At 37.3% G+C, this 14,681-nt stretch overlaps 1 protein-coding gene across 4 annotated transcripts in view; it reads left to right on the top strand.

Moving 5' to 3' along the window:
• The window catches only part of HEATR5B (HEAT repeat containing 5B), a 55,656-nt gene that overhangs the window by 13,945 nt on the left and 27,030 nt on the right, over window positions 1–14,681 (top strand). For all 4 annotated transcript variants that reach the window (XM_041476914.1, XM_041476913.1, XM_041476912.1 and 1 more), the window contains exons 13-21: window positions 218–317; window positions 1,084–1,193; window positions 2,105–2,268; window positions 4,313–4,488; window positions 5,739–5,844; window positions 7,235–7,425; window positions 8,944–9,103; window positions 11,343–11,532; window positions 12,823–12,992. In XM_041476914.1, coding sequence (XP_041332848.1) covers window positions 218–317; window positions 1,084–1,193; window positions 2,105–2,268; window positions 4,313–4,488; window positions 5,739–5,844; window positions 7,235–7,425; window positions 8,944–9,103; window positions 11,343–11,532; window positions 12,823–12,992 — 1,367 coding nt within the window. The remainder of the gene's footprint in view (window positions 1–217; window positions 318–1,083; window positions 1,194–2,104; window positions 2,269–4,312; window positions 4,489–5,738; window positions 5,845–7,234; window positions 7,426–8,943; window positions 9,104–11,342; window positions 11,533–12,822; window positions 12,993–14,681) is intronic.

Below are 14,681 nucleotides of genomic sequence, written 5' to 3'. Positions count from 1 at the left end.
TCCTGTGACTTCCCCTCTTTCTTTTCTTTACTCTGAAAAAGAGTAAAATGTGTCAGATTTTCATCAGTATATCTTGGCTTTGACATACAATTTTATTAACAGATCACACAGCAGTTTTTAATTGCTGCTCTTTTGATATTCTCAGAATTTGTATCTTGTTTATGTCTTATATTTGTTTGTTCCAGTGAAAGTTTAATTTAAACTGTTCTGTTATTAGCTATGAGAAGCTTTGTTGCTCACTGCCCTGAGCTCCTTACTGAGGATGTGATCAGGAAACTGATGACACCCATAGAATGTGCCATGACAATGATGTCACAGTAAGTAGGCAGTTTCTGCTCTTTATTCACTTTAGTCTTTTCCTGGTCTTGAAATATTAGAATGTAGCCATGATACTTTATGAAAAATCCTTTGCTAGGATTTTTCCCCTCCTGAGGACCTGAGGGCCTCGGGAAAGAAATGTAAACAGTAACTATCTGCTGCTGTGGAATGCAGCAGGTGCATCTGTGACTGGTGCATGTTGGTTGTTTCTAGTTAAGGGCCAATCACAGATGCAGCTGCATCGGACTCTGAGAGTCACAAGTCTTTGTTATGCATTCTATTCTTGTTTTTTATAGCCTTCTGATCCTTCTTTTCTCTCTATTCTTTTAGTATAGTTTTCATGTAGTATTTTAATATAATATATATCATAATATAATAAACCAGCCTTCTGAAAACATGGGGTCAAGCCTCGTGTCTCCGCACATGGGGTACCAGACGCAACACTAGAACTTATTTGGAGTTGGGTTTTGTGGTTTGGTGTCTGCCCCTTCTCCCTGCCCACCTGTAATTAAAATAGGACTTCTGAGGAGGTGCATGTCACTGATTTATGACAGTGTATGTTGTGGGTTTGTTGGTTTTGTAATAGAAGTTTTCTTTGTACAATTACTTCTGAAAATGTATCATTGAGAAACGTTGTTCAGAGTAGTTCTCTGAACACTGTTTTCTTGCCTTGCCTAGAGTTATATCCTGTGAAAAGAAATCTGAAAATACTCTTTTCTGTAACTGCAACATTTCTGGTTTCTCTTTTTCATTTTAATTCTATAGCATTCCATCAGTAATTAAAGCCCATGGAGCTCATCTCAAAGCCAGTGCAGCTATGGTTCGTTTAAGACTTTATGATATATTGGCTTTATTGCCTCCAAAGACATATGAAGGTACATAAATTTTTAACAGTTTTTGTTGAAGTAAAAATTCTACTTTATACTTGTGATGCATGTCTTTGAAGCAGCTTTAAGAGTCAAAATGCAATTTTAGAGATCTCCAAGAATTTTGTACTGTATTCCTCATCTTCAGTGTGTCGTCTTGACAGTATAACTACAGAGTATGAGTATTGCAAAGCATTCATAGAGTAACACTTAGAGTGTAGCAGTTATGGTCCCCTTTGTAGGACTGAGAGGTATGGAGATAATGGTCTGAGATCAAATAATGTTTTTTTAAGTCACTGTTACTTAAAAGATAGAGAACTTTATTTTTTAGTATACTGAAAAACATATGTGACAGTGGAGGTTTAGTTTTGGTTACATTTGGGGTGGTTTTTTGTTTGATTGGTTTGGTTGTTTTCCTTTTTAAACCTGATTTGATCTATTACACATATCTGCTATGAGTAATTTGCTAACCACGGTCACATGGTCTGACAAGATCAACTTTTTGGGTTTCTTTGGTTTTTTTGTTAATTCAGTATGTTTACATGATCATGTGGATGAGCAGGTTTTTTTCTACATCTGGATTGTCATCCTGTAAGGATGTCCTATTCTGTTGTTTAGAACAGGACACAATTCTGAGTAATGTGCTTTAGTGGACCCTGCTTCAGCAGAAGGTGGAGCTAAATGGCCTCCAATGATTTCCAACCTTACCTGTTATTTAGGTAGTTGGGTACCCATGATTTGGGAATTGAGAGCCTACAGTTCCATTTGAAGCCTTGTTCTCAATTCTACTATTGTCAGATTTACTTCTCTCTTAGCTACCTCTAAAATTGGAGTAATGGTACATTCATAACTTCTGATCACTAGCTGAAATGTTTTGGCTAAGCAGCAGTGGTAATTCTTTTTAATGTCTGTCCTTCTAGGATCATTTAATGCACTTCTTCGAGAGCTGGTAGCAGAATTTACTTTGACAGACAACTCTGCCAACACAACCACATCACTCCTAAGGTCTCTTTGTCATTATGATGATAGTGTTCTGCTTGGCTCTTGGCTGCAGGAAACAGATCATAAATCAATTGAAGATCAGGTAACAAAAAAGCTAGAAGAATGAATTACCTACCCTGTCTGTGTGATGTGTGTGTGGGGAAGCCTTCTAAAACTGGAGCTTCATACCCTGTTTTTAGTCTTATTTCCAAGCTTTTTTGGATGTAAGTACTTCCATCTACAGGGTACTGTTTTGATTAAAAACCACCTACAGCTGAGATATAAATTGCGTAATGCTACTCACAGGGTTGTGCTTAGTGAACCAGCTTCATTTCTTTAAAAAAAAACAAACCTAATTCAATATCTCTTCCTGTCCGCCAATATTTGTAGCTTGGAAGTTGTTCTCATATAGGTTTTTTTGAGCTAGGAGAAACGTAGGTTCCACTTACCATGTTTTATAATGAAACTGCTGTCAAAATATCAATATTGCAAATGGTATTATAGCAAAACAAGATTTAGCTGGTTTTGTAGGTGTAGTAAGAAATCTTACATTTCATTTGAAAGTGTTGACACAATGTTGTTGGCTGAAAATTCCTCTTCTGCAACAGCTATGTAATAGTAGGAGGGTATCTCAGAAGGTTTGATGGAGTTGATCCGAAAGCCAAGACTGATACCAAGGGTGTGGGAAGCTTTCTGAGCCAAGATCAGCATGTCAAAGCAAAAAAGAGTTTTACAAACTTTCTTTGTTTGTTGTGAAGGACATAGTAGGCTTCCAGTGCAGTCTTCAGTCCACAGAGCTTTTTCACTCCCTCCTGCCCCCTTTTTTTTTTTCCACTTCCTGCCTGTAAAACACTGGCACTCTTGGGAAGTGGAGATCTGTAGTCTGTCACAGGACACTGGCAGTGTGTGCTCACAGCCCAGAATCCTGGGCTGCATCAAAAGCAGCGTGGTCAGCAGGGTAAAAGAGGTGGTTCTGCCCCTCTGCTCTTGTGTCCCCAACATAAGAAGGACATGGAGCTGTTGGGAGCAAGTCCAGACAGGGGCTACAAAGTTGATAGAGGACTGGAGCACCTCCCCTGTGAAGATGGGCTGAGAGAATTGCGGCTGTTCATCCTGGAGAAGAAGAGTAGGTTGCACAGAGACCTCACAGCAACTTTCCAGTATCTGAAGGGGCCTACAGGGAAGCTGGAGAGGGGCTCTTTATCTGGAGCTGTAGTGATAGGTTAAGGAGTAACAGGTACAAATTGAAAGGGGGAATTTAGGTTAGTTTCAGAAAGAAATTTTTCACTGTGGGAGTGGTGAGACACTGGAATGATTGCTGTGGGAGGTTTTGGATGCCCCAGCCCTGGCAGTGTTCAAAGCCAGGATGGATAAGGCCTTGACCAACGCATTCTAGTGGAAGATGTCCCTGCCCATGTCAGGGCAGTGCTGGGACTAGATGATCTTTAGGATCTATTCTAACCCCTAACTTTCTATCATTCTTTGGTTCTCTTGTGCATAGTCGTGTTTTATTTTTTAATGATATAGAGGTGTCAACAAACCTTGCTGTGTTTTCTGGTCTTCTAAGAAGAATGCAGATGTACTAGACTTCAGTTTTGTTTCATGATTAAATAATTGATAAGAATATAGAATTTTCTTCAGAGAAAATAATGATTGTTTAATAGTGTTTCATGAAAGAATGATGGTTAGGAAATTTTTTCTTGATAATAGGAGAGTTTATAATTTTAGTAGTGTTTCTGATTCTTTTTGTGTAGGGCATTATTATAGCCAAAACTGATCATTTAATACACTGTAGTGTAACTGTGCTCAGAGAGTGACTGAATAGCCTTCTTTCTGAAATGATACTTCATATTCAATGGTTCAGATGCTACTATTAGTACCAGAATCAAGCTGTTTTTCTCTTAATTGTCATCTTTTAATACCAGAAGTGACAGTTTGTGTATTTTTCTAGCTGTTAATGGTTTTGACCGTTTAGAATTCAGCTATAAATGTTAATGTGTATGCATGAGGACACTGCACTTGTATTCAGGTGCTTGTGAGCTATTCTGTTGTTTTAACTACTGCATATGTGTTTTGGTTATCTGTAGTTCCAAATGTTGTGTGCAAAGGTATATTCAGAGGTATTTATGTTGTGTGGAATTTTGCAGCTTCAGCCAAACAGTGCGTCTGGAAGTGGTGCTCTGGAACATGATCCCTCCTCTATTTATTTGCGCATCCCCGCTGGTGAAGCTGTACCTGGTCCCCTTCCTTTGGGAGTATCTGTCATTGATGCATCTGTGGCTCTCTTTGGTGTGGTTTTTCCTCATGTCTCTTACAAACATAGGTCAGTTTACATCAGTGTTCAATTTCAGAACCTAATGCCTTGTTTCTCTGGGTACTGTTGTGTTGGAGATTTTTTTGTTTATTTGGTTGTCTTCCTGAAATTAGAATTGACTGAGGTATTAACTGTCTTTAAATTCAGAGTTAAGTATTTGATGTCCATTTTGTCTCAGGATTCCAGAATATGTGTAGTCACTTTAGAAATAAAGTGATTTCCTCAGTTTTATCTTTTTTGAAGATTAATATTCAGAGATGTAGACTAGATTCGTCTCTTCTCATACTGCATTTAACAGTAGTAATATCTCTGCAACCAAAATTTCCTGCAAAAGTACACATTGCAATTAACTTCAAATCAACCTTGAAAACTGCAGGGGCCTCCACTGAATTTCATTTAGCTGCCACAAGAAAGACCATTTGATTTATAGTCAGCAAGGAATTGTATGCACAATGAAAAAGAGGAAATGGAATTCAACGTATTTTCCTTTGTGTTTCACATTACCTCTACAGAGTTATGAGTTGTCTGGACTAATTTTGTTACTCAGTTTAGGCAATTTGTCCGTGAGCACAGAGTGAAAGCAGCTCTAAGAAGCATTTCAAAGGAAAATCAGCTTTCAATGCAAATCTTTTGGGAGCAGATTTTTTTGTAGCAGTCAGCCTCCTTTTGTAGTAAGTGCAGGATAGACTTGAGACCAGCTTGAGGTAATTCACCTTGGTCTGTACCTGTTATTAATGGTGAAAAGATGTTGCTTGGGAACTGCTGAATAATTAAGAATGCAGATTATTCATTACATCCCTGGTTTTGATATCTTCAAGGGTATGTTCCTCCTCCCAGTAATGTTTTCTGGGGAGGAGTTGGGGCAGGAATGGATGATAAATGGGAAAAACAATAGAAACAGAACAACAAATACGAAGGGTAACACTTTTAAATGGTAGTGGAAAGACAGCATTTTTCCACTCTGGTCCTCATAGCTTTCTAGTTATACAGCCAAATGCACCTGAAGATTCACTTCCTCTTGGTGGTGTTTTCTTCAAAGGAAGAGTAAATATTTGTGGATGAACTAGAAGAACCAGCAAAGGGATGTTCAGAGTAGCTCTGCAGTTAATAGCTATAGTGAATACCCTCTGCAGCCCCTGAAGCAGAAGTTCTGTTACTGAACTTAAAAGGCCCTTTTGTTTGTGTGGTTTTTACCAGCTGTGCTTTAGTTTGTATTTTGAAAGGCTATCACTTCAATTACGTTCTTTCCTTTGCTTTAGATTACAGATGTTGGATCACTTTGCTGAATGTGTCAAGCAGGCTAAAGGTGTTCGCCAGCAAGCTGTGCAGCTTAATATCTTTACTGCTGTTCTTAGTGCCTTGAAGGTAGGATTTGTAAACTTGTATTGAAAGCCCAAGTTCATCAGTTTGTGTTCAGCACAAAGGACTGTTAGAAGAGTGCTACTAAAGTTATTCAAGAATTACTTACTCAAAAGTTTGGAAATTCCAGAATTGAGCTAGCTTGAGCTCTTGTCTTCATGTGCCAGTACAGAGAACAGATGAGGCTTGTGACTGCATTGTACAGTTGTCAGCATTCTATAGTATTGAGACTGTCTTTTCATCTTCAGTCCTGTGGTTTTATTTACCCTGAACTAAAGGATTTAAGTACTTTGTCATATATACTCAGATAACCCCTCAAGTCACAGAGTATTGTGCAGATGTGGCTTGTGTAACTGAATACAGAAATAGCTTTGGGTTTACATTTTGGTTGCCTTATTGCACAGAATTCTAGGTGCTTATGTCCAGTCCCACTGACTGCAGCTACTGCTGTGTGCTCTCTGTCTAGACTTGGAAATGCAGCCTGGTGCTGTCAAGTCAGAAAGTAAGACAGCAAGTCACAAATAATGGCTGCCCAGTTTAAGCTGTTACTGGAGCTCCATGTATTTGGTTGATTGGCAAAATACATTGTCAAAACAGCACCTCAGTTCTTTGCATTGTTCTTAAAAACTTGATCTACATTGCTACAAGTTGAAATGTAGGTTCTGAGGCAGATTTCTGGAAGCTCTCGTGCCATGCCAAGTGGTCAAAAATTTGTCAAAATTGAGCTGAAGTTAAGACTTCAGAAAATTTGAATCTAAGGTAGAGCCTCTGACTTCTTGCTCTATAGCACATGCACTGTTTTTACTCTAAATGTGTTTAATTATTTCTCCCAGAGTAAAAGAAGCTGCAAAAGTGCTTTAGTGTTACTGTTTTGTAGAGTGTTCATATAAGAGGCTGTATAAATGTTTGGAAAGATGTGAGTATAAAGAAAAAAATACTTTCGTGTATCTATAATGTCTTCAATTTAAGTGATTCTTGTAGAAATGTAACTGGTCTGTGATTTTCCTATTAGATTTTTGCTGTTAGATTTTCAAAGCTTCACTTTTTTTCTCTGAGGTGTCCTGTCTAAAGCTAGATCAGATTTGGTAGGACTAGGGTGCATGTAGATAATGCATTTGATAAAAAAGACTGGTGCAGCAGGTCTTCCTGTATGTGAAATAGGTACAGTATTGGCAAACATAATGAGACCCAGGATGTTGTTGATAGTGAGTTTCAAATGCTTTCAACCAATGTGTTTTAGGATAAACTACCACAAATTCAAACAAAAGCAAAAGCGCATAGTTTTCACTTGATGGTCTCAAATATATTTTCTTCTTCTTTACATTGGGGTGTTTGGATTCTTCTTCTTCTTTTTTTTTTTTTTAATTTTTTTTAATTTTTTTTATTTTTAATGTAGGGTTTAGCTGAGAATAAAAGCACATTAGGACCAGAAGAAGTCCGCAAATCTGCTTTGACGCTTGTAATGGGTGCCCTTGATAATCCTAATCCTATTTTGAGATGTGCAGCAGGTGAAGCTCTTGGCAGAATGGCTCAAGTGGTTGGAGAAGCCTCTTTCATTGCTAGAATGGCTCAGTACAGTTTTGATAAGTAAGTTGATTTTAATTCGGAAAATGAAATAAAATTGCAATTAATTGTAATTTGTAATGTAATGTAGTTTGGAAGATTCCTTTTCTAAATACCATATTCATTAGTGTCTTCTTTCCTGCTTGATCCCTATGGTTACACAGATCTAAGAAACCTTTAAACAGATTCTTCTGTTTTGGATTTATTTCATGTGAGGAATAAAAGCTGAGTTGTTAAACACTTGGAATGTGAAATGATACTGGTGAGCAGCTTTTGATGAGTTTCCCGAAGGTGACTAAACTCTACCAGATAGATGAGCACAGCTTACATTAACTATGTCTGTAATGTGAATTATGTAACAGTGGTTCTGTTTCAGTCTTTACACATTGATTTAACTGATTTACTGGTCTGTATTTTTTTCATATTCTGTTGTTTATCTTGGGTCTTTAGAAAGATATCTGGTAGAAGCAACAAGACAGTATGTTTCCCAATTTCTTGCTTAAATTTAAGGCATCAGCATATTTCTGAATCAGAATGCGACCTCAGGGCTGCAGCCCGTGTTTTTGCCTGGGCCAGGTGCATGCACATAGCCTCAGTCCAGCTCTCTTACCTCTGAGTAATTAAATTTTTCTCACCCTTTCATCTTGTAATAAAGTACATCATCCTTGCTTTCTTTTGTTGAATTTCTATTACTGGGACTTTCCTTGGTTTCTTATCTAGATTAACTTATAAGTTGTTAATGGTTGTCTTTATGTTGACAGTCAAGTGATTTTTTTAATATTTGAGATGTGCATTTACTTTGTTGTTCACTGATAGCCAAGAGCATGCATGTCTCTCATATACAGTTAACTAGGGGAAAAAATTTTTCTTTGTCCTTGTTAGGAAATCCCTTCTTTTATCTCTCTTCCTCACCCACTGAAAAGGCTTCTAATTACCAAGTGATGTTATGTGACATGCATTCAGAAGCAGTATTGTGGAAAATACTCAATAAGTCAATACATAAAATTTCATACAACCAGATCATTCAAAATGCTACTCATTCTGTTTTAGTTTCACTATAAAAGGATTTATAGTAAAAAAAATAAAAAAGGCTCTCTTGGAAAAGCCAGAAAAATCAGCTGTAGAATAAAACAGCTATATAAAAAACTGGATTTGCCAGTTTGTCATTTGTGAGAAATGATTCTTGAGTCCTTTTTACGTTACTGGTTTTGGAATGATTATTAAATTAATCTGCTATGAAACACTTGTAAAATCTGGATTTTTTTCTATATCCGTCAAAACTCTTCTTCATCTAAAAGGTCATGTTCTGACCAGAAAAAAAAGAAAATAATTATTAAAATACCTTATTTTCCTCTTGTTTTATATGGAACCTGGATTAATAGCAATCTAGAGTGAGTGCATTATTTTTGCTGTTGTTTAGGCTTCTCAAGATTTTGTAAGATGGCCTGCGAAACTTCATTAGTCTTTTACACTGTTGTGGTACTTCTAAGATTCTGTGTAACAAACTTACTGACTGATTTCTTTATATTTAAACATCGATAGGTTAAAATCTGCTCGAGATGTTGTATCAAGAACAGGCCATTCCTTGGCTCTGGGTTGTCTCCATCGGTATGTTGGTGGAATAGGTTCTGGACAGCATTTGAAAACTAGTGTCAGCATTCTCTTGGCTTTGGCACAAGATGGAACCTCTCCCGAAGTCCAGGTAAAAAAAAAGCAGTCACCACAAAGTTACTTAAAATGTTCAAGATGAAGATTAAATATTAAACTACCTGTTCAGATATTCTTTAGTAAATGTTGTCACATGTAAGATGTGTAGCATGTGCCAGGGAGCATGGAGAAGGTGAATCCATGTGCCCGGGAGCATGAAGAAAGTGAATATTTTCTTGTAAACTCCCAGGATCCCAAAGAAACAGTGTAATTAAAATGTAACTCCATAGCTATTTAGAGAGGCAGTTGGAAGTGGTCAGGTTAATTCAGAAGGATGTGTGTCTGCTTGTCAGCTGTGCCAGTGATGCACTGTGGGCATATTCCAAACTGCCTTTAAAGCAAGATGTGTTAGTATTGCCTTAGCTGCCTGAAAGGAAGCTTTTAATAGCTAGCTGATGGCTGACGTGTAATCTCTTACTGGGGTCTCAGGTGATGAGCAGTATTTCCTTTGTCAAGTAATTCCTGTGTATGTGGTACATACACAGGACATCATCTTTGCAGGGTTGTATTATGAACACAGAAATCTTTTGCAAGCTAAATTGGAGTTGGGGGCAGAAGGGGAATCAGTAGGAGCCAAGTCTAAGATAGGGAGGGGTTTCTATATACTCTGGACTATAGATTTGTGAAGTCTCACAAGAGGATGACTTGACTGCTAAAAGTTCCTGGTACAGTAGAAAAGGGACTGAACATGCTGTTGAAAGAGTAATGGTTTTGGAGAGTAGTGGCACTTTATACCCACAGCCTGAGAAGCTGAAGCCCCCAGTAACTATAAAAAATCATACTTACACCTTAGTTTACTGTTTACTTGATAGAATATGTACTTGAGTACCTTCTTATTTCTTAGAGTAATTAAAAAAAATTCAAAGTAACAGGGGGGGTTTATCAGTTGGGAAAACAAGCCTAGTGTTTTTTGGAGATAATGTTAAAAAAATAAATCTATAAATACAATTTTAAGTCTCTTTTGAATTTTCTTAGTTTAAGGAAAGACAAAGTTCAGTTTGCATATGTAACCAACTTCAAGTATGAGTGGGTAACTTGAGGCATATAATTGTGCACCAGTAATTTAAAAAAGAAATTGAAAAGGTTAATGTTTTATGGAAAAAAAAAAAAAAAAAAAAAGAAAAAAAGTATGAAGGGGAAGTCCAGGCTGAACTTGCATATCTACCTTACTTTTTGTTGAGCATAGAGCACCCAGCCACTGTGAAAAACCAAGCTTTTAAACCTCATCCCTCACTGGATCATTGTGGTTACACAAAAACCGTATGGAAGTATGAATAATGGAAGTTTAAAGGAATGAAAGGATAAGCTGTAATATGCTACCACAGGATTAGGACTGTAGAGGTAGTTAGATGATTGCTAGTGCTAATGGTTTTTGGATTGCATCAGAGAGGATTAAAAAGTAGCAATTTTAAAGGCAGGTTTTCCAGCTTATTCCTAAGAGTCTAGCTTTGTAATAGTAATACTCTTAGTCATGTGTTTAATGTGAGAAAATTCTGAAATAAGATCATTTAGTAGGGTGTTGTGGAGAGATAGCTAATGCTTTCAGGTGTGTCAGTGGAATTTATTTCCAGTGAAACGTCAGTATCTAAAAGGACCGTCCTCTTGCCTGCTTCTTACTTTGACAATTACAATAAATTACTTTGCTCTTTTGTTGTTTACTCACCTTCAACTGGAATAGGTCCGTCTTTCACCATTTTTTCCCTCATGCTGACTGAACAACACTGATTTTTTCTCTTGTACCCGCTAATAAGAAACTTAGAAGGATTCATGTGAACCTTTCAGCTTGTCATGAAAATCAGTTCAGATTGGAATATAAGAGACCACCTCTGCTAAGGTGTAAGCTGCCCATTTCAGACTGCCTCTGGTTTTATAGTGGAATGGTTCTCTCTTTCTCCTGTCTCAAGTCAGTGTTCTTTTTCCTTTTTGTTTTAAGTAGATGTGTTGTTTGTGCTTGTATTGTTCTTCCTTGAAGTGCTTAAGTATATTTTTTTGTCAAAAAATTTTTTTTCTTATTTCTATTTTCCCCAGACCTGCTGGTAACCAAAGAATATAAATATATTTAAGCTCTCAGGTGGTTGCTTGAGGTCTGGAAAATTTGGAAACACTTCTGGAGTCAGAGTAGTAAATTAGATGTGCTTAAGAACAGAAGTACAGAGCTAGGCCCCAGCTGAGTAAAAAGACTGTTTAGTTTCCTGAATACATTACTGAAAAACATTCCTTTGTGTTTTTGGTAGACCTGGTCTCTCCATTCACTTGCCTTGATCGTGGATTCTAGTGGACCAATGTACCGTGGGTACGTGGAGCCAACGCTCTCGCTCGTTCTCACGCTGCTCTTAACTGTCCCGCCATCGCACACAGAAGTGCATCAGTGCCTGGGCAGGTGCCTCGGGGCTATAATAACTACTGTTGGGCCTGAGCTGCAAGGTTAGTGGGAATTTGAAGTGCCAAAAAAAAAAAAAATCTACATTGTATAAAGATGATATTATAACCTTAAATGGTAGAATATAAGTTTTTGTTGATTGCAGGTGGGGGAGGCAATGTTGATTGTTTCAGTTACAGTCCTGCAAACTGCAGTTTGAGATTTGTGTAAAGAAGTTGCAGTGATGTATGATGTTTTGGCTAATGGTAAATTTGCATGGTAGATAAGCCATGAAATCCTCACTGCATATTTTGCTGTGTGTATTTTTTGTGGAGCATGAGACAAAGTTTTTCCCCTGTTTTTTTAACATGTGTTTATTTTATTTTAAACATATGGCGAGAGCTTAGGTTTGACACAATTGATGATTCTATGAGCTACAACTCATTTCCGTTCATTCTTGATACCCTTAGATCTCTGTACCTTACTGTAGAGACTTAAAATCTTGTCATGCCAAACACTGTGTCTGAAATTCTGTGCCTCGGGTGTTAAAACCATGGATTCATAACTTTGTCTAACTGGGATTTTTAGGAATATTTATAGGATGGTCTTTGATGCAGTGCCAGAGAGCCACTAATGGAATTTTAACTCTGAATAGCTAGACTTAAGATTTTAGTTATGACATAGTTCTAGATGGTTTAATTGAACTTGTATATCTGTGTGTTAACCTTTTGACCTGGAATATGGTTAACTTTTAAAATAACAACTTGAGTAGAACATCTGCAGGTTATATTTCGGTACTTGAAAATGTTTTTATAAACCTGATGTGGCTTAATTCTTAAAATGCTGAATGGGATTGTTCTTCAAATCAAATGCTGTTCTTTTAAAATGCTTGTTTTAGTAGAGTAGTGCCACTCATCTATTTGAGCTAATTAAAATTGTCTGCATACATAGATACCAGCTTAAGAGTTACCTGATATTTTAGGAAATGGCTCGGTGCCAAATGGCTTGGTGAAATATTCTTATACATATATAGAGTGAAAGAGACTTCTAAAATCTAACTTCAGACAATTAAGTGGTTTTGTGACCTGGGAAGATAGTCTCACAATATTTCTGCCTGAGATTGTCTGTCCAAAAATTGATTTGGACAGCATATTATTTAACTGAGCTAAAAAAGAGATACTGAAACACTCTGTAGTGTTTCTAATTTGTATGGCAAATCAAAAAAGTTGCATGCTAATTTGAGAACTCTTTTTTGTGGTGTTGAAGCTTTAATAATTCTTGCTTCTCAAAGGTTTAAGTCTGCAGTTGTGACAGAAAAGTTTTGCTGTGCTAAGGATATCCTCTTACATGATTAGGTAACGGAGCTACGATTTCAACAATCCGTTCTTCCTGTTTGGTGGGATGTGCAATCACACAAGACCATTCAGACTCACTTGTTCAGGCAGCTGCTATATCCTGCCTTCAGCAGCTTCATATGTTTGCACCACGGCATGTCAACCTGTCCAGTCTGGTTCCCAGTCTTTGTGTGAGTATCAAATGCATCCCTTTTGGTTCTCCAAGTTTTATGCATGTGCTTAGCAGAGAACAGGGGAAATACTTAGCAAGGAGAACCATATGTAATAAGCAAGTTATGTTTGCAAAAACGCTGGAGTCCCCAAGCCATTTTACATATTTTCAGAATGCTGCCCAAACTGAAGTCACAGGGGCTGATTCTCTTTCACCCTCAACAGTGTAAGATAGCAAGCATTTATGAATAATATAAATGAGTAAAAAAGATGCTGAAATGCTCTGTTTGCTCCAGCTAATTGTATACAAAGAGGGAAGTGAATGAGTTGGGGAAAGATTTTTGATTTATGTTGCTACTGTCAGCATATTAGGGGTTGACATAAAAATTCTTGTGCTGCTGCTGTTAAAATGTTGCCACCTTCCCTCATTAGTGTTTTGTCAGCAAGTCCTGGCTTAAGCCTGAAAGTAAAGCAAAGGCTTGAACCCAAAACATACCAAATACGAATATAAGAGGAAACGTGGTGTGGGTGTGGTTTTGGTGTAGGTTGGTGGGAGTTTATTCAATAATTATTATTGTAAAAGTTATTTTTAGAGGGTTCAATACTCCAATACTGAGAAATTTGAAAAGCTTCTTTGTAATGTCTGTTAGATGTTTTGCAAAGTTGTTTATGTCAGCCTTTGCGGCGCTGATGACTCAGTGTTACCTGAAGGAATGCAATCCTACTTATGTCAACACTGGAGCTTTTTCTTAGTATGCCAACCAGATTTTCCCTAGGGCATCCTCTCATGATTAGGTGCTTCTCTTCAGCCCTGTGCACACCCAAGCCCCACCCTGCCCCAAGCACTCCTGGGAGTGCAGTGTATTTACAGAACCTGTCACTTGTCCCTTCACAGAATTTTGCATGAAAGGGGTGTAACACACCCAGAAGTAGATAAGCTCTTTTGTATGAATATCATGTACAACATGAGAGATAATTCCTACAGCCATTTACTCTGTAAATACCAGTGGGTGATGTTACAGACAATGAAGTTCATACATGAATAATTAGTGCTGTTTTGAAACCTTTTCCCATGGTTTTCTACTGTTTCTCTCCTGTTAATTTATCATCTTCTGCTAAATGAAAGCCATTTTTGTTTTGCTTTCTCATATTCCTTACTTTCAAGTTATACTTAGTATGTTAGGACTTCCTCTGAGTTGTCTTGAGCATTTCTTCATACTGCAAATGCATAGTTATGTAGGCAAGGTCTGCCTTACCTGCACCATTAGCCAACTCTTCAGAATGGAATTAATGCCAGGTATCAAAATTAAACCATGCAGTTCCACACTCTCGTTTAAATTTCTTCTTCCTGCATTGGCTTCATAACTTGTAGTTATTTGTTTTGTAACTTGAATCACAGAATACCCTTTACATTAATAAATCACCCAAATGTTCTGTGTTTTAGGTCATTGAAACAGCCTCACTTGTGATATTTAGAAATTCTTTAAAGACTGCCTGTTTTTTTAGGACTAAATTGTTATATATTCATATATGGAATAAAGATGTACTGTTAAAATGCTTTATAAACTGTAGAACCCTTTCATTTAGGAAAGCATTTTACATCCCCATAATAACCTAATACCAAGAAAGCAAATGGATATTTTGTTTATTAAAACCAAATTACCCTGGAGTAAATAAAGAGTTAGAGTTTCTTAAAGGGCACTCATCAC

The sequence above is a fragment of the Pyrgilauda ruficollis genome, unplaced genomic scaffold, assembly GCF_017590135.1.
Source record: "Pyrgilauda ruficollis isolate IOZ18807 unplaced genomic scaffold, ASM1759013v1 scaffold4, whole genome shotgun sequence".
Lineage (NCBI taxonomy): Eukaryota > Metazoa > Chordata > Aves > Passeriformes > Passeridae > Pyrgilauda > Pyrgilauda ruficollis.
This window is presented reverse-complemented; position numbering and strand designations above follow the sequence as displayed.